Source organism: Pinus tabuliformis, chromosome X (genome assembly GCF_031772625.1).
Source record: "Pinus tabuliformis cultivar Carrire ecotype Pingquan chromosome X, CPIR1, whole genome shotgun sequence".
NCBI lineage: Eukaryota > Viridiplantae > Streptophyta > Pinopsida > Pinales > Pinaceae > Pinus > Pinus tabuliformis.
This window is the reverse complement of record NC_142308.1, coordinates 939,301,238-939,325,011: the sequence shown is the minus strand read 5'-3', so window position 1 is coordinate 939,325,011 and position 23,774 is coordinate 939,301,238. Positions and strand designations below refer to the sequence as shown.

General features: G+C 38.1%; 2 protein-coding genes across 2 annotated transcripts; both read left to right on the top strand.

Annotated features, from left to right (window-relative positions):
- Positions 1-18,919: 18,919 nt before the first annotated feature.
- On the top strand, positions 18,920-20,310 carry LOC149142792 (stem-specific protein TSJT1-like). The gene is made up of 4 exons (XM_089449078.1): positions 18,920-19,292; positions 19,377-19,617; positions 19,737-19,857; positions 19,972-20,310. Exons 1-4 carry the CDS (start codon positions 19,093-19,095, stop codon positions 20,157-20,159), a joined length of 750 nt encoding a protein of 249 aa, XP_089305204.1. The 5' UTR covers positions 18,920-19,092; the 3' UTR covers positions 20,160-20,310.
- Positions 20,311-21,345: 1,035 nt separating this feature from the next.
- Positions 21,346-22,097, top strand: LOC149142791 (stem-specific protein TSJT1-like). Its single transcript, XM_089451581.1, has 3 exons — positions 21,346-21,480; positions 21,634-21,764; positions 21,848-22,097. The coding sequence occupies exons 1-3, from the start codon at positions 21,346-21,348 to the stop codon at positions 22,095-22,097; spliced, it is 516 nt and encodes a 171-aa protein (XP_089307707.1).
- The last annotated feature ends 1,677 nt before the right edge of the window (positions 22,098-23,774 follow it).

Below are 23,774 nucleotides of genomic sequence, written 5' to 3'. Positions count from 1 at the left end.
TTTTGATGATGATGATGATGATGATGATGATGATGAACGTCCACTAAGATCAAACAATGGTCTATCGGACCTAAAGAAACAAATTATTTATTTTGATTTAAGATTTTATTCCTATGCTCAAAAAGCTTGGAGAGAAGCCTCTCGAGCTCACTATAATTTTGACATTGTAAAAGGCTAGGAAGGTCAGTGTTGTAACAAAGATTGTGAAACTAAGATCTAATGTGGTTATACGCGGGGCACTCTAAGAGGAAGTGGTTTTCATCCTCGATGTTCCTATTCTCACATATATGGCAGATCCTTTCCATCCATGGCATTTTAGGAACTGCCCAATGACTTGTTTCACTATGGAGCTCATGAGAATTCGTTCTAATCTTTGCTATATTAATTTTCCTCTTTGAGCTAGTTAAAATAGAGAGATACTTTTGATCTTCTAGGGTGGGGTTGATGACCTTCTTATAATAACTTAATTTTCTTTTAGCCGCTAAATCTTTCTCACACCACATTTTTTCTTTGAACTTAGAAGTAACAATATCTTTAATGTTATTTATGTCTTGCAATGCATCATTTTCGTTGATCTCCCAATAGTTTAACCAGGCCCTTGTGTCTTTATGCCACCCTCAATTGAGCCTTAGGTGGTTTTGGCTAGAATTTAAAGCTAGCTTAGGAAGTCTATGATCGTCTATGTTACTGATTTTTTGCTTGTACAACAGAAACCTAAGCATAGCTAGGCTCTCAATAGGGAAAGACATGCTTCTATAAGGAGAATAGGATAGGGTGTATTACTTTTAATTTTCAGGTTATAAATTATAAAACGCTTCTAGATTTGCTCAATCTTTCTCCATGATTCTCTGGAGATGCTGCAACCCCAAACCTCACAGCCATATAAGATAACAGGAGCGACTAAAGGTTCAAAGAGGAACTTCTTTTTATCCCACATTACGAGGTTTGCTATTTTACAATTATTTTCAAGACCAAAATAAGCTTTCCACCCCCCATTAATCCTTTTCTCAATGCTATGGTTCCAGTTGAGCTTGTGATGAATATCAATTCCTAGGTACTTGTAAGAATACACTTCCTCCAAGTTATTATTGTCATACATAAAATTAGCGTAAGTGTCCTTCTTGGATTTGATAATCATAACTTTTGTTTTGTCAGTGTTAACAGTCATACCCATGGTAGAGCAGAAATCCTTAAGAAGCCTGAGTTGCTTATTAAGATCAGATGGGCACCTTGCCAAAAGAACAATATCGTCAGCATAAAGAAGAAGGATGACGACTATCTCAGCTAAGATCGTGCCATCACATCCTGCTTCCTCTAAATGGCCTTCGAGCTTATCGATGTAAATTCCAAATAGGGTAGGGGAGAGGGGGCAACCTTGTTTAACTCCGATGTTACACTTAATATCTTTCGACCACCCCTCATTGCTCTTTAGCTTGGCAATTACATTCTCGTATAACCTTATAGCGGCAGCTCTCAACTCGAGAGGAACCTTTAGCTCTTCTAATCTATTCCAAAGGTTGTATCTAGGAACTGTATCGAAAGCCATTCTAAAGTCCACAAAGCAACAAAATAAATTGGATTTATCATTACGACATTCCTCCGCAATGATCCTAAGCGTAACAAGGTGGTCTGTTGTTGAGTGATTCTTTCTGAAACTTGCTTGGCCTTTAGCCCGCTTATCTTCACTTTCAAGCCATATGCTTAACTTCTTTTCCAAAATACTACCATATAACTTGGCTAAGAGAGGGCTGATCATATTTGTTCGATAATTAGAGGGGTTATTTGTATCCCCACTTTTAAAAATAGGAATAATGAGGCTCTCAGTCCAAGGTTTAGGGAACCCTTGCTTGACTGGTTGATTGAAAAGTTTGTGGATGTGGGGGATGAGGACAGGACCTCCAATTTTTAAGATTTCCGCTTTGAAACCTTCAATGTCCTTAGCTTTCCCATTAGCGAGGTTGCCGCATGGAATGGGTCGATCTTGCGGACAAGATGGACCTTCCTAGAATCTAAAGAAGATCTAACGACAAGCAGACCAACCAGACACTATCTTTCTCTAAATATGCTTTAATTAACAATAGCAAACAAAGGTTTTTAGGGCCTACCTTTGGTCCAACGCAAGCTTGTGGATGCCCTCGCTCCTTTGATCCAAATGAGCTCCTTTTCACGAATATGCAAACACAAACAAGGCAAACACATTAAATAGCACCTGAAAAACCAATTGCATAAAACATATTTAACATGAAAGTCAAGGAGTCCATGAAACAAATAACATAAGATACTTGTTGAGAAAAATGAGTTTGATTGTATTAATTCAAAAGAAGAAGAACCTTACAACCTTTGCCTTGACGCTATACAAGCTCCTCCCAGGGTCCAACAAGATGTCTCCTCTACTTTGACAAGTTTCACTCACTCTCCAATGGAACTAAGAGGTATGTGATCTCTCCTCTCAAGCTCAACCAAAGAGTCTCAATTTCACCAGCATTTACCCTCAAAATGTTCAGCTTCTAACCTCCCTAGTCCTCACCCCAATGCCTGTATTTATAGTGCAATGGAGGGAAGTTACTAGGTCCTCCTTCAAAGAGATAAAGCCCTCCTTCAAAGGGATAGCTCCTTTAGTCAAGGGATTAGCTCCTTCTCTTTTGCGATGCATGAACCACCTCAGAGCGAACAATCCACGTCAAAATTCCTTCTAGAAAACTCTAGAATTAACCCAAAGTGAGTTTTTTAAGATAAAAATTGCGCCTTTTGACTTTCACATGGGTTCGCACCTGCACCGTTAGGAATAGAGCGGGCATGTACGCAGCTTTTGTACACAGAAGGTGCGGGACCACAGGTGACCATGAGAGAAAGTGCGGAAGCAGAGTTACATTGATTTTTAATGTCTTTCTCCCACTTCCAAAGCTTGATTTGAAGAGCTGAGGTCCTAGACTTGCTTAGGAGGACAGTACAAGTGATGATAGACCCATACTGACTGCAAATAATCATGATGACGATATTTTTGTGTAACAAATTGCCCCCTAAAGTGCGAAGTCTGTAGTAGATGAGGATTTCATTTATCATATAGGAAGAGTGAAGTACTTTATCATTTCGAGGATTATCTTGTGGAGAGTCCGGTTGGAACCTGTAAAAACATTCAATGCAAGATATATATATGAGATCATATCATCGCTAAGGTAGGCATTCCCATACTCAGATCAAAACTAACTAGAAAACCTATCTATTGTCTGATACAGGAATGATCTTGTAAAACATCATAAGTATAGACTCGTGTGAACACAGTATGGACGTAGCCATCTGTTTATGAATAGTCCACAACACAATGAATACAAAATTCTTCGCAGCCTGGATGGTGGAAACTAGATCCAGGGTCTTCATTTCTATATCCCGAAATAGTACGATTTTATCCATGCGAATAAATGTGTTGATGTCGAACATGGTAGAAACCACTTGATTACCAGTCAATGATGTAAACTCTTAACAAGTGTGAGAGAAACCACCAGTGATGTCAATGGCTCTCAAAGTACCCAGTACAATCCATGAGATGTGAGCAGATGTGTTGATGTCGAACATGTCACGGAATCCTTCGATCGACAGTCAATGATGTAAACTGTCGTCAAAGGCGAGAAACCTGCCATTGAGGCATGTAGATTTCAAGGTACTGATGATTCCTAGATCATCTTCCTAGATAATGTGCTGATGTCGATAGAAAGCGATCCGTCGTAGGCAAGCCCACAACACGAAATCATAGATCAAGTTGAAGAAATTTAGTTGCAAGGATTTTGACTCAGGGATGGTCAAGATGGATGACAGATATTTTGCAGATGAATGGCTTATTGGCAGTGACCTCTTGAACACATAACGACACAATAGATGGCTTGGTGACAATTGACCCAAAGTTAATACCCAGAAACCAGCTGAAGACTTTCAATGTGGTTTGATCAACTGTTAGGCAAAGGATTTCCCAACCCAGGTGAATAAAAGTGTCGTGTTCAAGAGTGGTTACAAAGTATGACAAACAGACTCATTTTCCTCTCTTTTCCCCCACCATTTCTGGCAAGTACCTCTTTATTTTTTACAAGCTTGAGGAGGATAACATTTGCTTGATTATAAGCTCACCCTTCGGATGAGTCCAACTTAGTTTAGATTCAAACCCTAAGAAGGAGTGGTTCGTTCCTGTTTGTAATTGAACAGGTCCTTTACTGTGAAATTTTAACGAGTCCAGTATAGGAGAAACTCGGTGTTTTTCAATTTTAGAGAGTCTGAAAAAACTTAAGAAGACTCCAGGGTTGACCTTTTTCGTAAATTTGTGTCTCCCAAGCCCGAAAAAGTATAAAATAATACTTGAGAGAACCGCTTGATCTTTTACGACCAAGGAGTACTTTTCGTTATTAGTGTCACTGATCCGAAAAAGTAAAAAAGCGATCAACGACACGTCGTTTTATAACCAATATCGAATTTGAAACGACAAAAATCCGGCAATCTTTTCATGTTTTTTACGGTCGAAAAAGAGCTGTAAGTAGACCGTCTTTTAATTCCGTTTTAACGAGTGTAAAAGAAACGCTCGGCAATCTTTTCATGTTTTAGGAGTCAAAAAAGGGCTTAAAAGATGACTCTACTTGATTTTCGTTGAAAATAACACATTCCGCCTGAACAATCCTGTATTCTGTACAAAGACACAAACATTACTCATACCTGTTTGAAATGGATAAAAATGTCGTAAAGTACCTTTTCAAAGTGAAACATAAACAAATTTGGAATTCATTTACTCAAAAAACTTATAAAAAGGGGGTTTGACAATTCATTTTTACCGTTCGAGTTTGGGTGAGAAAATAGTGCTTTTGCTTAGAAAACTTCCCGTGAAGATTGTGGAAAATCCAACCGTCAAAATCGAGCACCGTCTTCTCCAGGTAATCCACATCATCTTACTCTTCATTTTCAACCATTTAGTTTTTTTATTTAGCCCCTCATTTTGTTTTTTGGGAGGGTTTTTAGGCACAAAACCCGTGCGTGGGGGTCCACAGGTTTACCATTGCGGACCCGCGGACCCCGACTTTTTCTCCATTGGGAAAAAGCTCGGGGTCCGCACTTTTCGTGTAGACAAAGTGCATACCCACGTACTGTGTCTAACTTGGAGGGTGCGTACCCCGCCGCAAGGGTTTTGAACCCAAAATTTCTCAAAAATGGACCAACCAAAAGTTTTTCTAGCAATCTAATTAATCTTTATTCTTGATGCAGAGAATATATCATGCTAGATTGGCTCGAACAGGAGCACGAGGACGTGGATACCACCGCATGGAATCATCAGCCTTCACTTGATGCTTTGAGGGCATGCGGACTGTACAAGTTCTGGACCATTCCTGGCATGAGGGCTCAGGTAGATTTCTTACAGTGGCTGGTTGACAGGTGGAGCATTCAGGACCAGTGTTTCTTCATTGGCGGGTACCGGCTCGAAATCGAGCCGGAACTGGTTTGCCTAAGAGAGGCGAGGACTTGACTCTATACGGGACTAAGCCAGGTGGCCAGTCTGTCGATAGCCTCCGGCTAGAGTATTGCAACAGCCAACCTAAAGACAAAGGGATAGACATAAAAACCATATCCCGTCCTGAGCTCATGGTGATTGCGTTTACTGTCACCAGAATTTGCGGAGCTGCCGCATTACATGTTGTCACCGGATCCCAGATGTGTATGGCAGTTGATTGCTTTCAAGGCACCATCTTCAACTGGTGCAATGTTGTGCTGGCCAATGTGAAAGGCCAACTGACCAGGACCAAGAGCGGACGACTAAAGACCTTTGGTTATGGGGCTTTGGTCGTGAGTTTTGGCCTGGAGAGGGTTCCTATGCTGATCCCACAGCATCTTACTGTTGGAGTTGGGCTTCCTCGAGAGCCCAAAATGATGTGATGGGTTGCAGTCATGGCCCGTCACCCGGACGAGAGGACAGAGGTTGCTCGGTTCAAACCTGAGTATTTCCAATGGTTGGAAAACTAGGTTTTTGCCATTCAGGACTTCCCTTACGCTGGGATAGATTTTCGTGGTGACCCAGACATGGCTCTTCCACCAAGAGAACAGTGGGACGAGTCAGGTAAAATCCTTCTCAACTTTTCTATTTATTTTTTTTTTAATTTTTTGCATCGTCTCAAAACTGATAGTAAAAATTTAAAATGCAGATGTGGGTCCACAGCGACCAGCCGCTCTCCGGCCTTTCGAGAGGAAACAACCAGTTGCACCCTTCCCAGCCCCATAGGACGAATCAGCAGAGGTTTTGGCCGAGTTGGAGGGCCATCTTGAGCGCTTGACAGGGGATATTCCTGAGACCACTATAGACGACATTCCTCGTCGACTTCAGCGCTATGTGATTGGAGTCCTGGGACCTTTTAGGAGGTTCCTTTGCAAGGTGGCCCGGGCAGTGGTTTCTTATAGAGATCATCACCAGTGATAGGATGATCGCCTTTTGTGGGCACATGTGACATTTTTGTTTTTTGTGCTTATCATTTTTGCCGATCATAAGGTGTTTTTCAACCTATGATCGAGGACGATGTATTTTTTGACACACTCCTATATATATCTATATATATATATATATATATATATATATATATATATATATATATATATATATATATATATATCACTCTTACCGGCTTATCTTGTAAATCATGTTATGGAACGATTTTAAATTCACATGTATGATTATTGCAAATGTCTATTTAACATTCGAGAAGCAATTGCATCTGCTAATGTATTTAAAGACCTTGGAATATGCTGATATTCAATGTAATCAAACTCACGTTCCAAGAGACGCACTCTCAAAAATAATCTTAATAACACTGGATTTCTAATGGCATACACTCTATTAAGCTGTAATACAACGAGTTCAGAATCTAACCTCACTATCAAACTCCGAATCCCAAATGAAATAGATTCAGACAATAATTCAATCACTGCACTGTACTCTGCAATGTTGTTTGTTGTTTAACCGAGGCTTACCCCATGCATAGAAACTAACTCGTCAGAGGGTGAATAGATAACCCAAGCTGCGGAAGAGATGTTCCGTGTACTACGACAAGCACCATCCGCAAATCCAATGTATGTTTGGAGAGGCATCGACATCTGCAATATCAAGAGTAAAACCAAGATAAGAAGGAGTAACGACGAAAAACACTCTCTAAGCTAAGCACACTTTTCAACTAAAACACACTTGCTAGAAAGAAAAACTAATCTAACTAAAAATCTCCATACCCATTCTTTTAAGCATAATACCTCTTCAAGTAAAGACCATTTCTGGGTTTACCTAAAGAGTCCCCGTCAAAGTCTACCAACTCATAGGCCCCTTTTGCTAGCTTTCGCTTGACAATATAGGGCCCATGCCACATAGGAACGAATTTTCTAGCACCTAATTTATCATTAGCTTGATCATACAATAACACTAGGTCTCCTTCCAAAAAATTGTGAGGGGTCACATTCCGATCATACTGAGCTTTCATACGTTTTGTGTGAGTCTCGATCGCCAATGCAGCATCTCGTCGATTCTCATCTAATCGAGCTAAGTATAACAAATGCTTTTCCTCTTCGGAAGTAGCTGGAAGTAACTCGATGGCCATTTGCAGTGACGGGATTTCGCACTCAATGGGTAACATGGCTTCCAAACCATAAACTAGTTGGAGAGTGAACCCTGTTGATGTTTTTACTGAACTTCGGTATGCCCAAAGCACTGAAAATAGCATGTTGTGCCAATTCGACCGATGAATCCCAATGATTCGTCGAATCATGATAACTAAAACTTTGTTGATGGACTCAACCAGACCATTCGCTTGTGGATAATAAGGAGTTGAACTATCGTGACGTAAACCAAGCTGGCCTGTAAGTTCGGTCATCATAACGTTTCGAAAATGACGCCCATGATCAGTGATTATTGCTTGTGGGACACCAAACCTAGCAATTATATGATTGAACACGAAAATTGCAGTTGTCTTGCCATCTGCCTCGAATGTAGGCATCGCCTCGGCCCACTTAGTAAAATAATCTACCGCAAGGATGATATACGCATGCCCCCCGACCGAGTGAGGGTTACATGTAATAAAATCGATACTCCATTTGGCAAAAGGACCAATGGCAATTATAGGGTGGAGAGGAGCGGGTGGAGTGCGCATATTACGATAAAAAATCTGGCAGTTATGGCATTTTCAGACCGCCGTAATACAATCTTTAAATAAAGACGGCCAGAAGTAGCCAGCGCGCAATATCTTTTGGGCTATGGCATACCCAGACATATGACCGCCACATGCTCCAGAGTGACAGTCATTCAAAACCCTTTCAGCTTCTTCGTGAGTTAAGCAACGTCGAAAAATAGAATCCGCCCCACGGTGATAAAGAGTATCTCCAATAATTTTGAATTGTTGGGACTGGAAGCGAATTTTTCGACGTTCCGACTTTGAAATTTCTGACCGAAAGGATTGGGTCTGGAGATAGATGATGATATCCCCATACCACGGATCTAAAGTGCTGATTAGAAACAAAGATTCGTCCGCAATGGGTTCCTCGGCCACAGTTTCCGTGTCAGCACGCGGGAAGTCACACATTAACTCTGCAAAAACTAAAGATTTCTTAGACTTGGATTTCTCAAACTCCAAGTCGAACTCCTGCAGGATAACGATCCATTTAGAGTACTTGCCCACTAGCAATTGTTTGGTCAAAATGTAGATCATAGGGTTGCAATCCGAAATGACTGTAGTTTTGCGTAGTAAAATGTAGTGACGAAAACATTGGACAGCTTGAACAGCTGCCAATGCCAATTTCTCCACATGTGAGTATGTTAGCTCAGTTGGATTTAATGTTCGACTAAGGTAATATATCATATGTTCCGTTCCGAATTCATCTTCCTGAACTAAGACCATTCCAATGGTGGAATGGGAGGCGGCGAGATACAAAAAGTAATCCTTGTTGTAGTTGGGAGGATGCAACAATGGTGCATGGGTCAACGCGTGTTTGAGTGCATCAAAAGATTTTTGAGCTATCTCATCCCAAGAAAATTGATTATTTATTTTTAACAACCGTGTAAAACCCTTTGTAACCTCGGCGTAGTTAGGAATGAATCGTCGTAAAAAGTTTGCTTTTCCCTGCAAACTTTGGAGTTGGCGAAGACTCGAAGGAGGAGGCAAATTGATAATAGCTTCGACCTTCGAGGGATCAACGCGAATGCCGGCTTTCGAAACTACAAATCCCAGCAATCGACCCATTTCTATATAGAAGACACATTTGTGTGGGTTCAACCGAATACGATAATGCCTATAGCTCATAAAAATTGCATGTAAGTGGACGAGGTGGTCAGCTCGATGTAATGAATGAGCAGGCAAATCATCGAGATACGGTTGCACAATGTGTTTGATGTCATGAAACGCATAAGACATCGCCCTTTGAAAAGTTGCTCCGGCATTCTTGAGCCCAAAAGGTAATTTGCAATAAGCAAATGTCCCCCATGGACAAATGAAAGCCGTTTTTGGTTGATCGGCAGGTAGAATGTTGATTTGATTGTATCCGGAAAAACCGTCCATAAAGGAAAATATTTCGCTACCGGCACAATCATCAATGAGTTGATCGATATAGGGAGTTGGGTAGTTGTCCTTTGGACAAGCTCGATTAATGTCCCTATAGTCGATGCATATTCTTATTGTTCCCTATTTTTTGTTAACCGGAACAATGTTCGATACCCAATACGTTAACGGGATCAGATAAATGAAACCTGCTTTCAATAGTTTTTCAACTTCTACTTTAATTGCAGCAGCTTTTCGTGGGTGAATTTGACGCAAACGTTGCCGGACGGGTTCAGCATCCGGGTAAGTCTTGATCTCATGAACAACAATCGCGGGATCAATTCCTGGCATTTCCTCATAGGACCAGGCAAACACGTCGCGGAATTCTTGAAATAGGGCCTTATATAACTGGATTTCGTCATCTGTACACGAGGCACCTATATGAATGTTCTCAACAATTCCGGGCTTAACCGAAATGTCAATGGGAATAGTTCGAGAGATGTTTCCCAAATTTAACTCTGAATCGAGATGTTTCATTGGATTCTGAGGTTCCTTGACATATTCAGTCGTAAATATTGATGAGAAATCATTTTCAAAACGATCATCCTCAGGTAAAAACGAAGATCTATGATGGAGATCTTCCCATGGTAAATCATCTACACATAGGATTTCACGAATTTTCTCATCAGAGTGAACAAGTTCAGAAAACGTAGTTAAATCCGAGGTTGATGTGAAAAGTGATTCCTCATGGACCACATTCATTAAGTCATTTTCGGTTGAACACAGGTCGGCAAAATACTGCACGGCTTCATAGGCAATTTCATATGGACTTAAAGGCATAAAATTACCAAATGAGTCTATTTCAGATTCAGAAGGAACGATCCAAGGATCGTCATAAAAAATAGTGTCTGATGTAATCATATGAATGGTTGCAAATGAAGATGATGCGTTGATTGGAGGAAAAGGAAAAGTTCCCAGTAAACCGGCATCTTTAACTAATCCTACTCCAACATCCTTATATGGGATAGTCGTTTTACCGACATGCTGAATACTCTCTGAAGAGGCTGGGTCGGATGAGAAGTAAGCCAGCTGGTCTATTGTAACGATCTTTCCATTATGTGGAAACTTTATGACTCTAAAGACCGATGAAACGACCGCTGTCATAGCGTAAGACCAACTTCGACCCAAGAGAAGGTTGTAGTCTAGAGGGGCATCAACCACCTCCACATCTAGACTAACGGTTTTTCCTTCAACCCCTATAGGCAAATCCTGTAGAATGCCAAAAGGATGAAACCCACGGCCATCAAAGGCCTTAAGAATTGTCGGGGATTGATTTAGTGAAGGAGAACCAAGCGATCTCCAACACTGTATCGACATAATACACGTTGAGGCTCCCTCATCAATTACAGTCCGATGAATAGGCTTGTTTTTTACTATCACTGGGATCTGGAAAGCCATTTGATGAGGCAACCGCGGTGTACTATTTTCTAGATCAAAGATTATTAGGTTCGGGTCCTGAACATCAACAGCTCCTATAGCCGACAAAAGTAATTTACGTTGTGCTGGGCATGATTGCAGCACTTCCAAAGCCGACATTGCTGAGGGTGAAATAGCTAAATCCTCAACAATGTTATAATTCTGAGCCGCACTCGCATGTGGATTGAAAGCTAACTTTCGAAGTATACCCTTGGCAGGCGGTTTGATTACTAAGTCTGGATTAGGTTTCTCAATCTATAGTGGATCGGAACCGGGAGCTGAGGTTGATGGATTAGAATGAGAAGATTCTGCTTCTTTGCCATCAACAAGACTTTTACTACCATAATCTTGCGATCGAGTCACAATCCTTACATGGGACATCATCAATATGGGTTCTTCATTGGCATTCGAGGAAGAACCTATCATCTTGCTATCTTGATTTGGAAATGGATCCTTCAAAATAGCAGGAGTTTGGGAACCTTTGACGATCTTTGCAACCTCTGCTCGATGAGGGCAGTCTCTTGTAAAATGTTCTTCGTCACAAATGAGACATGGATAACGAGGTTTGCGCTTTTCATCATTGGATTCCGCCTTTTCATATTTCTCTTTTGAACTTTTGTCTGTTTTATTCTTCTTCTTTCCTTTCTTCTTTCCACCGGATTTTGATTTAGTCGTAGATGATTCTACAACGTGAATGTCGGCGGAAACCTCTGCAGAAGAATCTCCTGTCGGGGAATTAGGCAAGGTTATGATAGGAGAAGAATTCTTGGAAGACTTCTTCTTACCTTTAGTGTTAACCGTACCAATCATACCGTCAGCGGCATGAGATCCCAAAGGAGTTGCAGTGATTTGATTTGACTTGGGAAGATCGGGGATCTTTTCGTGTAACGTACCTGACTGAGTATAGACTAAGTCAAGGTATTGTGCTTGAGCAATCACTTGCTCCTCAGTAACAACTCCGGCTTTAGCAACATCTTCAGTGATCCTTGGCAACAAAGATTTTACAAACCACTCAGCTAAGATTTGATCCGGAATAAATACCTTCACTAAACGTCGTCGACGTCTCCACTCATGAATATGATCTGAAATGTACGTGGATTTCAATTGTTTTAGCGAAGTTAACAATTCCGTGCCATTGTCATATCGGACTGGCAACTGGAAATGAGTTAAAAACGAGGTAGCTAACTGACTAAAATTATAAAAAGTGCCTCGCGGTAACTCAATGTACCACTTGGTCGCGAGACCAATTAGAGTGCGCTGGAAAAGTCTAAGACGGATCGAATCATCTGTGATGGAGTTAGACGCACACCAAAGGTGGTAAGTCATCACATGGTTTGACGGGTCCTCTCCAGATTTACCTTCGAACTTGGGAATGTCACTGGGAAACTTGTTCGGCATTGGCGGCCAAAACGGAAGATAATTAATTGGATTGTTCGTTAGGCGCGACAAGTTTGGTAAGTCCAAAGTTGCGATAAACGGTAGCTACTGATTAGGATCCCTAAAACTCTGGGTCATGAGACCAGCCCTAGGAGGAGGATATCCAGGATAACTAGGAATAGGAATTGCGTTCAGGATATTGTATCCTCTTTGAAAACCAGGATTGACTGGACCGTACTGGGGTTGTTGAGGTTGTTGATAAGTGTACCCAGGATACGGTTGATACTGATAAACTGGCTGCTGGACAGCAGGATCGAATTGGTACTGTCCCTGGTACGGTTGATAAGTGAATTGTGGTTGACTTGTGACAACCGTACTTAAACCAAGTTGTCCTACAGACATCTGAACTGTAGTTTGAATCGTAGATCCAGACGGTGGTAAAGATGTTTGAGGAGTAGATACATGAACAGTAGAAACCGGAGCTGTTGATACTCCTGAGTTTGTAGCCGTGGCCAATTTACCGAGACAGTCCCGTAGACTTCGGGGCCAGTCTCCTGAGTTTGTAGCCGTGGCCAATTTACTGAGGAAGTCCCGTAGACTTCGGGGCCAACCTCCTGAAGAAGTCCCGAGCCATCTTGAAGGCTTGAAAGTCCTCGTAACTCCTAGTGGCAGTAAAGTTGGGTCACCTGAAGAAAGAGAGTCTTCATTGGTTGTTCATCCTGATTACCAAACTCTAGAAACAGGTTATAATCCTGAAGCTATTTCGGTTTCCGAACTTGCTGGTAGCTTTTCATCTACTAGTGATATAGGTGAAGAACCTGAGATATCTGAATCTGTTACTCCAACGTCGGGGTTTGTCTCTCCAACTTCTAGTGCTCCTAATTCACCTAGGGTAGAAAGAGTAATCACCGAAAATCTTCCTTCTATTTTGATAGCTATTGAAGAACTTGCTCCGGAAGAAGAAGTAGGCATCCCTATCCCTGAAAATCAACCTGTTATTGATCTAAGGGAGCGTGAATCAATTTTTTACAGTCCACCTAGAAGTACTACTTGGTATCTTTCTTAGACTAATTATTTGGAAAACCCAGTGTTAAGTTTTTCACCACCTCGTGCTCCTTATCAACCTAGGGGTTTTTATACTCCCATAAATATGTCAGGTCAGTCATCCATGTTTACTCAATCGCCTGAATCTTTTTTGTACGGAGGTCCTTCTGTTCCCTCTGGGTATCAGTCACTTTCTGGTACTTTTTCGGGAGCATCTCCTCAACCCATTGAATAAGGGTTATTCACTGGAAGCAATGGTGCAAAGCCGTTGAGCGTAGAAGACATTCTTATGATGTCAGGTTCTATTTCCAATTCTCAACCTCAGGGTGGCCAGTTACCGCCTGGGGGGCAACCTCAAGGTACATAGTTTGCCTCTGGGGGGCAACCTCAAGGACAGTACGTGCCTACGGTACAATACATTCCTCAAGGTCAACCCCAGACTCAATATGTACCCCAAGGTCAACCCCAGTATCAATTTATACCTCAAGGTCAACCTCAGTATCAGTACATGTCTCAGGGGTATCTACCCCAAGGTCAGTACTCGAACCAAGGTTTCCAACCACCCCAAGGTCAATCTTATGTTCAAGGGACGGGAAATGTACCTTTCAATTATCAAACCTACCCTCAACCCGGTTATGGTCCCCAGTATTCTCAACCTGTTATGGGTCAGTACCCCGGAATGAACATAGTGTGGGATCCATCGTAAACTCAACAGGTGTTGCAGCCAAATGTACAGTTGTCATCTCAAACTGGACAACCCTTAGTTTCTGGTTCACCCCAGCAACTAGTCCAGTCTAATATTCAAACTTCTGTACCTTCGGTAGTTTCTCAGTCTGGGCCTATTGCACCTAGTACTCCATCTCAAACGATTGCTGCAACTGCCGCAACTCCCCAGTGGAGTCGCCATTTTGCCGTGCGGAATGGGTCAATCTTGTGGACAAGATGGACCTTCCTAGAATCTAAAGAAGACCTAACGACAAGCAGACCAACCAGAAACTATCTTTCTCTAAATATGCTTTAATTAACAATAGCAAACAAAGGTTTTTAGGGCCTACCTTTGGTCCAACGCAAGCTTGTGGATGCCCTCGCTCCTTTGATCCAAATGAGCTCCTTTTCGCGAATCTGCAAACACAAACAAGGCAAACACATTAAATAGAACCTAAAAAACCAATTGCATAAAACATATTTAACATGAAAGTCAAGGAGTCCATGAAACAAATAACATAAGATACTTGTTGAGAAAAATGAGTTTGATTGTATTAATTCAAAAGAAGAAGAACCTTACAAACTTTGCCTTGACGCTGTACAAGCTCCTCCCAGGGTCCAACAAGATGTCTCCTCTACTTTGACAAGTTTCACTCACTCTCCAATGGAACCAAGAGGTATGTGATCTCTCCTCTCAAGCTCAACCAAAGAGTCTCAATTTCACCAGCATCTACCCTCAAAATGTTCAGCTTCTAACCTCCCTAGTCCTCACCCCAATGCCTGTATTTATAGTGCAATGGAGGGAAGTTACTAGGTCCTCCTTCAAAGGGATAAAGCCCTCCTTCAAAGGGATAGCTCCTTTAGTCAAGGGATTAGCTCCTTCTCTTTTGGGATGCATGAACCACCTCAGAGCGAACAATCCACGTCAAAATTCCTTCTAGAAAACTCTAGAATTAACCCAAAGTGAGTTTTTTAAGATAAAAATTGTGCCTTTTGACTTTCACAGGGGTCCGCACCTGCACCGTTAGGAACAGAGCGGGCAGGTACGCAGCTTTTGAACACAGAAGGTGCAGGACCGCAGGTGACCATGAGAGAAAGTGTGGAACCAGAGTTACATTGATTTTTAATGTCTTTCTCCCACTTCCAAAGCTTGATTTGAAGAGCTGAGGTCCTAGACTTGCTTAGGAGGACAATACAAGTGATGATAGACCCATACTGACTGCAAATAATCATGGTGACGATATTTTTGTGTAACAGAGGTGACTAACCCCAAACTTAATGTCTTCTAAAGAGAAAACTTCTTTCGTTGTGAGAAGGGTTTCCAAATTATCCATGACATTTGGAGATTCATAAAGCTTTTTAAGATAGGAATTTCAATCGTGAAGAGCAATTTTATTATTATCCTTAGTCTTCCTAGTTAGAATTTGCCTCCAAAATTTCTTAGGAGCTACCTTAGAGAGGTGTAAGAGATTCTCCTGTCTTTGACGAATGTACTGCCTCTTTTTCCTTTTAGTTAGGGCTTTGTATATTTTTATCTTGCCCATTTTAAGAGATTCATCAACAACTTCCTTAATTTCTCTCCTCGCACTTTTACAATCTTTGTCATACCATGGTTTGGTTTTGCTATTTCTTTTATTATTTGAAACTTCAATTGAGAACTTGTTAATAGAATATGAGAGGGTTGTAGTAAAATTATGATAGAGTTCTTCTATGTTGTCTATACTAGATAAAGGAAGCAAATTAGTTCTTAATTCATTTAGAAAGAGATCATTTTTATTTCTATCAAATATTAAATTCTTTTGGCTATAAGTATTATTTTCTATGGGAACTCTATGCATGACAAAATTGAGAGTTATAAGTAAAGGCCTATGATCAGAGTCAGGTTCGTGGTTGTTTAAGATGTCAAAATTTATTATTTCGTTGTATAATGGAAGATCGGAAATAACGTAGTATACCACGTTGCTACCAAGTCCATGGATGCAGGTCATCTTGCTGGAATTGGGCCACTTCTTTAGATCGTTGCAAATTATGAGATCCTGAGCACTACAGAGCTTGACTAGCTCTGACCCAAACAAATTTTCCCTGAGATCTTTAGAGCTCCTTTTGTACCTGCTAGCCAGAGTAGGGTCTTCGTCTAACCAAAGAGGATTAGGGTTGGAATGATTGCTTAGAATAATAGCTTGGTTGTTTGAAGTTCGAGCATTAAAGTCACCTATTAAAAGGATATTACCGTCATTCCTTAGGCTAGAAATATCATTCTCTAAACCATTGTAAGGGTTAGTTTTATCTAGATTCTTCTTCTTGTAGAAGTTAGAATTAATGGGGGGAAAATAACATATTGTATGTAGGACTTTTTATTATTAATGTCTTTGATCTCTATCCAACTATATTGGTTGTGAGGGTCGTTTTTATAAATCCTAACATGGGGGGAGATGTTCTTATTAATGTAACAAGCTATTCCCCCAATGTCTCTACGGGAGGATCGCTTGTTCCAGGTAGACCATAGCGTAAAGCCATCTATGTTAGGGACCTTAGATTCTTCGTGCTCCCAAGTTTCAACAAGCAAAACAATATCAACATCATTTGAAATCCAACTTAGCTTGGGGCCTTTGTTCCATGGGAAGCCCCGACAATTCCAAGAAAGGATCAGGAGCATGTTTAATTGCTATTGATTACTATCTTTTTGGTTTCTATCTCGAATAAAGGCTTTTCTATTTCTGATTATTGCCCATTTTCCTTCCTTTCTAGCTTCTTTTACCTTTTGAACCTCCTTTCTTAATTCTGCTTGATCTTCTGGAATGAGATCTTCATTTATGAATATTCCCGTTCCTTTTAGACTTGAGGTTTTACTAAGTATGTCGTGATTATGATCAGTGGAGCTCACCTTTATGCAGATTAGTCTTTCTTTATTCTCGGTTAATTTCCCCAACCTTGTTGCTTCTGTGAGACACAATGTTTCAATTTGTAATCTATTATGTAGTTCTGTCTGGGATAAGGCTAAAGTATCCTCATGTACTTCCTCTTTTAAACCGAATATTATAAGGTTTAAGGCACTTTTGTTACGTTCGTGGTCTAATTCTATTAATTTTTTCATTTCATATTTAATTGGTTTGATATCTAACTTATCTACCACTTTATTTAGGTTGAGGCGGCTATTAACTTTTTCTTCTAGTTCTTTAATCATGTATTTCATTTTAAGACTCTCTAAAGTATCAGCATCTCCTTGCTGGGATGGTTGGTTAGTATCTTGGTTTTGTTTTTCTATAACCTGCAGTCTAGTCTCCATTGCCTCCATTTTATTCTCTAGTAGTTCTATTTTATTTTCTATTTGTTTTTGGATCGTGTCTTCAAGAGATGCAAATTTATTTTCCAGCATGGCTTCTAACTCTTTTTGTAGCTTGGCTTCTCTTTCTTCTCTACGTTTCTCTAAAAACTCTATATAGTCATAAATGCCTTGTAGAGTAACTGTGCTAGGTCTTCCCTTGGTAATCTTTGGTAACTGTGGTGAAATATTCATACTTGAAATTATATGAGCAAATATGTATTAGAAAAAGAAAAAGATAAGGAATGTATGCACTTGATATCAGCAAACCTGACTGCAGATCGTTCGTCTGCCCTTGGTAATCTTTGGTAACTAACTGCAGATCGCCCATGCCCACCGCAACCCGCAGACTGAAGAATATATGCAAAGAATATATAGAGTACGTTTTTAGTTCTTTCAATGAGCCTTAGAACTCTTTCACTGAAGAATATATAAAGTAAGTGTTTAACTCTTTCACCGAGCCTCAGAACTCTTTCACCGAAGTATATATAGAGTACGTGTTTAACTTTTTCACCGAGCCTCAAAACTCTTTCGCCGAAGAATATATGCGAAGAATATATAGAGTAAGAATATATGCCAAGAATATATAGAGTATGTTTTTAACACTTTCACTGAGCCTCGGAACACTTTCACCGAAGAATATATAGAGTATGTTTTTAACTCTTTCACCGAGCCTCAAAACTCTTTCACCTAAGAATATATGCGAAGAATATATAAATATGTGTTTAACTCTTTCACCGAGCCTCAAAACTCTTTCACCGAAGAATATATGCGAAGAATATATAGAGTACGTGTTTAACTTTTTCACCGAGCCTCAGAACTCTTTCACGGACCCTCATAACTCTTCTTCTAAAGATAATATGAGATATATAAAATTGTTAAAACTAGAAAAATTCATATATAAATTTTCTTATTTATGACTTGGTTTAAGGATAGCAGAACAAATCATAGACCCACTAGATTTATGAAATAAATTATAAACCTCAAAAATTTACTAATAATTACATATCAAGCAAGTTACTAAATTCTTTTAAAGCAAAAAATAAATAAAAATAATAATAATAAACTAATTTTCCAATAAAAAATATTAATTATAATATCCTTATAAAACTTATAAACAATATTAATATAAATACATTTTCCAAATTATGTTCACATTCTCAAAATAATATTAATTACAATATCTTCATAAAACTTATCAACAATTAATATAAATACAACTTTTAAATTATTTTGACATTTACTTTGGTTCGGACATCATGGATAATATCTTTCGCAATTCGAACCTTCTTAAAAAAGCGTGCCAAAATTATCCACAATATTATCCAGGATCAGTCTCACCCTGACTCGACCAGATTCAATCTGCATCCACGTCACACAACGAGGTGTCGTGGTTATCCATTAACGTGCCCGATAAAGCGGGGCATGATTAATTGTATATATACTAACATCCTCTCTACCCAACGACCGTTGTCTTTGTTAGAAGCAAGCAAGCAAGCAATCGGTAGCTTATTAGCCAAGCCCAGTGCTGTTCTGTATCTTATCTTCTCTGTAAAAAAATATTTCCTACGTTGTATTTTTTTTCCCTCCAACCAGGTAGTGTAGTTTGGTTTAAAGTTGTTTCTGCCTCCAAAAATGCTGACAGTATTGAAGAGATCCGTGGCACAAGGCCCTGAGGAATTGACGAGCCCCACTGTTGAGGCTGACCAGAGGAAAAATGGTATCGATTTGGTTGACTCTTTCGTCTCTGCCGATTCTGGAACCGTCTGTATTAACCTTGGGCATGCCGGTGCCATGGCCTACACTCAGTCGCGCCAGCCTCTCCTGACACCCAGGCATCTTTTCTCTTCTCACTTCTTTTCTTTAGTCTCCTATTTTGTAAATCTATTCTCATAATTGGTGATTCTTGAATGGCGCAGATCTTTCCGTGCTGTAGATGACATGTTCTGCATATTCTTGGGCACCTTGGACAACGTAGCGGTGTTGAGGCAACGATATGGTCTCAACAAATCAGCAAATGAAGTCGCTATTGTCATTGAAGCGTATCGCACTCTCAGAGATCGTGGCCCCTACCCTGCAGATCAGGTCGTCAGAGAGCTCTCTGGAAAGTTCGCCTTCGTTCTTTACGACTCCACTTCACAGGCTTTCTTCACTGCAGTTGTACGCCTGTCATTGTCATCCCTCCATTTCCTTTTTCTTTGTTTTGCACTTTCCATTTAGGTATGCCATGAAATTGTGGATTTCTTGGCATTTTGACTGAAACTATTTGTGTTTGCCAGGATGCTGATGGTTCAGTGCCTTTCTTCTGGGGCACTGCAGCTGATGGTTGCCTGGTCCTATCTGATGAGCCCAATGTTCTGAAAGAAGGGTGTGGAAAATCTTTTGCTCCTTTTCCCCGTGGTAATATTGCACTGCTAAATTATTGTTTAAATAGCTGTTTGACACATAACGCAGAGTAATGTAATTTTTTTCTCTTATTTATTTTTTATAATGATGTTGCCTTTGGCTTTGCAGGTTGTTTTTTCTCTACATCTGGTGGCTTGCAGAGTTTTGAACATCCTCTCCATAAGCTCATGCCGATGCCTCGTGTTGATAGTAAGGGGCAAATGTGTGGGGCCAACTTCAAAGTAGATCCGTTTGCCAAGAGGCAGGCTAGCATGCCTAGAGTGGGTAGTGAGGCCAATTGGGCCCATGCATTTTGATATAAACACGGCCAATTAGGATGTTGAATTCTGATATGAACAACTTGTATGTAAATACATCGATTTGATTCTGACGTGAACAAATTATATGTAAATTCATCGGTTTGATTTTTTATTTAATAAGAATAAAACTGTTTTTAAAATTTGGTTATTGCAGATTTGATTTTTATTTAATATGAATTAAATTGTTGGTAAAAGTTGGTTATTGTAATTTTTTAAAGTAATGTTTATGGTTGACTGGTTGATTCAAGTTATTTAGTTTTTAATTATATAATAAATTTGATAAAGTATATGGTAAGTGGGGATTTATCAAATGTAAAGAGTAATTAAATTTTTTAATTGGTAAATTTGAAAATTTGAAAAATCTGATATAGACTGGTTATATATATATATAACTATCATCATCACCACCATCATCACTTAAATGGTAAAAGAATCGTAAATCTCTTACATATTATAAAGCAGAAATGTAAGATTTTTTAGTTTACTATTCTATATAAAATTATACTATTTAATATGAACATTGAAATATATATATAGTTTTGTTGATATTTTATTTTTGTTTTAAAAAGGATACTTGTTAATTACAAGTGGAGCAAATTAAGTATTAAGTATTAAATTGTAGAATACACTTCTTAACACAATAAATGGTTTTGGAATATTTCAACAATGTAACTTATAGACGAAATGGTGTTTTTCACTGGATACATTTCAAAAAGGATTGTGATTCTTTGTTAGTTAAAAAACATATTTGAATGCATAAATCCTGAAAACTTTGTGTGCACTTGAATTCTAAAAATTAAACATTTCTAGTTAATTTTTTTGAAATATCCTTTAGATTTTGGTTAAAATTTATTAGAAAAAATATCCTGAAAATTGACATTTACTCTATTGGTTAAACTAGCATATTTCAATATCATCAATTCCATAGCTTTAAATATATAAAATACAAATATAATTATTAATATTTCAATATTAATATATTATTTGAGAAATTTTTGTTTGTTATAAAATGATTATTTTATATATTTAAAATGTTGAAATTTATTTTGGAATAATTTTAATTGGGCCGAAGAGACGTTCTCCACATTAAAAAAATAAAATTATTGAATTAAAATTAAATAATTAATTTACCATTACGAGACGTCACACAACGAGTTGGCGTGGTTATCCAGTTACGTGCCCGATGAAGTGGGACATGATTAATCGTATATATACTAGCATCCTCTCACACCAAACGCCCGTTGTCTTCGTTAGAAGCAAGCAAGCAATCGGTAGCATATTAGCCAAGCGCAGTGCTGTTCTGTATCTTATCTTCTCTGTAAAAGAATATCTCGTTGGATTTTTTTTCCTCCAACCAGGTAGTGTAGTTTGGTTTAAAGTTGTTTCTGCCTCCAGAAATACTGACAGTATTGAAGAGATCCGTGGCACAAGGCCCTAAGGAATTGACGAGCCTACTGTTGAGGCTGACCAGAGGAAAAATGGTATCGATTTGGTTGACTTTTTCGCCTCTGCCGATTCTGGAACAGTCTGTATTAACCTTGGAGATGCTCATGCCGGTGCCATGCCCTACACTCAGTCCCGCCAGCCTCTCCTGACACCCAGGCATCTTTTCTCTTCTCACTTCTTTTCTTTAACTCCTCTTTTGTAAATCTCTTCTTATAATTGGTGATTCTTGAATGACACAGATCTTTCCGTGCTTTAGATGACATGTTCTGCATATTCTTGGGCACCTTGGACAACGTAGCGGCGTTGAGGCATCGATATGGTCTCAACAAATCAGCAAATGAAGTGGCTATTGTCATTGAAGCGTATCGTATTCTCAGAGATCGTGGCCCCTACCCTGCAGATCAGGTCGTCAGAGATCTCTCTGGAAAGTTCGCCTTCGTTCTTTACGACTCCACTTCACAGGCTTTCTTCACGGCAGTTGTATGGTAAGTGAGATTTATCAAATGTGGAGAGTATTATTGCAAATTTTTTTAAGTGAGGTTTATGGTTGATATTGTAGATTCAAGTTATTTAGTTTTTAATCATATAATAAATTTAATCAATTTAACGTGCAAACGGAAGAAACTTAATGTAGATTAGTTTCTTTTATGTTATATACATGTATATAAAATTTTGAACAACAACTTATAGGTAAATACATCATTTAATATGAATTAAACTGTTTGTAAAAGTTGGTCATTGCAACCTTTCTGAGTGATGTGTATGGTTGACATGCTAGATCCAAGTTTTTAGTTTTTAATCATATAATAAATTTAATAAAGTTTTATAGTAAAATGTAGAGAGTAATTAAATTTTTCACTTCTCATCTTTTTTTTATATATATAATTAATTATAATTTTGAATAACACCAATAGAATGTTTTTATTATAAGAAATTTATAATTTATAATTGTTTTATATTATATATCTATATCTAAATATGGATATAGAAATATTTTATTTATATTATACATTGTGGACATTAAAATGTGCTTTTGTTATTATATATTTTTAAATATAGTCTCTCTCTAATATTTGAAAACAAGTCTCTTTCTATCTTTTTATTTCTTTGTATATAATTACTCTATTTATCTATTTATATAATTGAAATTAAAATAAGTAAAATTTACTTAATGTCTATATCTAGGTATTTTATATCTAATCTATTTTTCCTTTGTTTAGTATCTTCCCAATTAAAATAAAATTATTTAAAATAAGAATTGAAATATTTTACTTATTGTCAACACTAAAATATATATTTATTTCTATTTTTTCCCCATATAAAATATATACGAAATTAATATTGAAATATATTAATTAATATGAATATTTATTTAAATGATAAAAGAATTGTAAATCTTCTACCTTTTAGAAAGTGAAAATATAAAATAAAATAATACTAGAATAATATAAAATTATACTACCTAATATGAACATTGAAATATTTGTTATATGATTAAAAGTTATATATATATATATATATATATATATATATATATATATATATATATTCTCGACCTTGTTTTCTTATTTTAGTGGATATTTTATTTTTGTTTTGAAAAATACAAGTGGAGCAAATTAAACATTTCCTTTTGTTGAATTGTAGAATATGTAATACAATAAATGGTTCTGGAATATTTCAATAGAGGCAGTCTAACTTATAGTATACATATTTGAATGCATAAACCTTGAAAACCCCTTTGTGCACATGAATTCTACAAATTAAACAATTTCAGCCTAATTTTTTTAAAATATCTGTTAAATTTTGGTAAAAATTAACATAAAAAGAAATACCTTGAAAATTGTCATTTCCTCTATTAGTTAAACTATGCATATTTCAATATCCTCAATTCCACTAACTTTAAATATATAAAATACAAATATAATTATTAATATTTCAATATTAATATATTATTTAGAGAATTTTTTATTTGTTATAAAATTATTATTTTATATATTTAAAAATGTTGAAATCTATTTTGAATAATTTTTAGTAAAGTAATTTTTTGCTCTTCACTCAATATGAAAGAGATGTTGGAATGTCTTGTCTCTTATTGTCTTAGTTAACCATTTTGACTCCGTCAAATTACATAAAAGTAAAACTAAAATAAAATTTACAAAATCTACA

Excerpts from the sequence above, each read along its gene's own strand:
- LOC149142792 (XM_089449078.1), top strand. The coding sequence starts at position 19,093 with ATGCTGACAGTATTGAAGAGATCCGTGGCACAAGGCCCTGAGGAATTG. Across the intron at positions 19,293-19,376 it reads CAGCCTCTCCTGACACCCAG|ATCTTTCCGTGCTGTAGATG; the intron begins GCATCTTTTCTC and ends TGAATGGCGCAG. Across the intron at positions 19,618-19,736 it reads AGGCTTTCTTCACTGCAGTT|GATGCTGATGGTTCAGTGCC; the intron begins GTACGCCTGTCA and ends TGTGTTTGCCAG.
- LOC149142791 (XM_089451581.1), top strand. The coding sequence starts at position 21,346 with ATGAAGTGGGACATGATTAATCGTATATATACTAGCATCCTCTCACAC. Across the intron at positions 21,481-21,633 it reads TTCTGTATCTTATCTTCTCT|AGGAAAAATGGTATCGATTT; the intron begins GTAAAAGAATAT and ends GAGGCTGACCAG. Across the intron at positions 21,765-21,847 it reads CAGCCTCTCCTGACACCCAG|ATCTTTCCGTGCTTTAGATG; the intron begins GCATCTTTTCTC and ends TGAATGACACAG.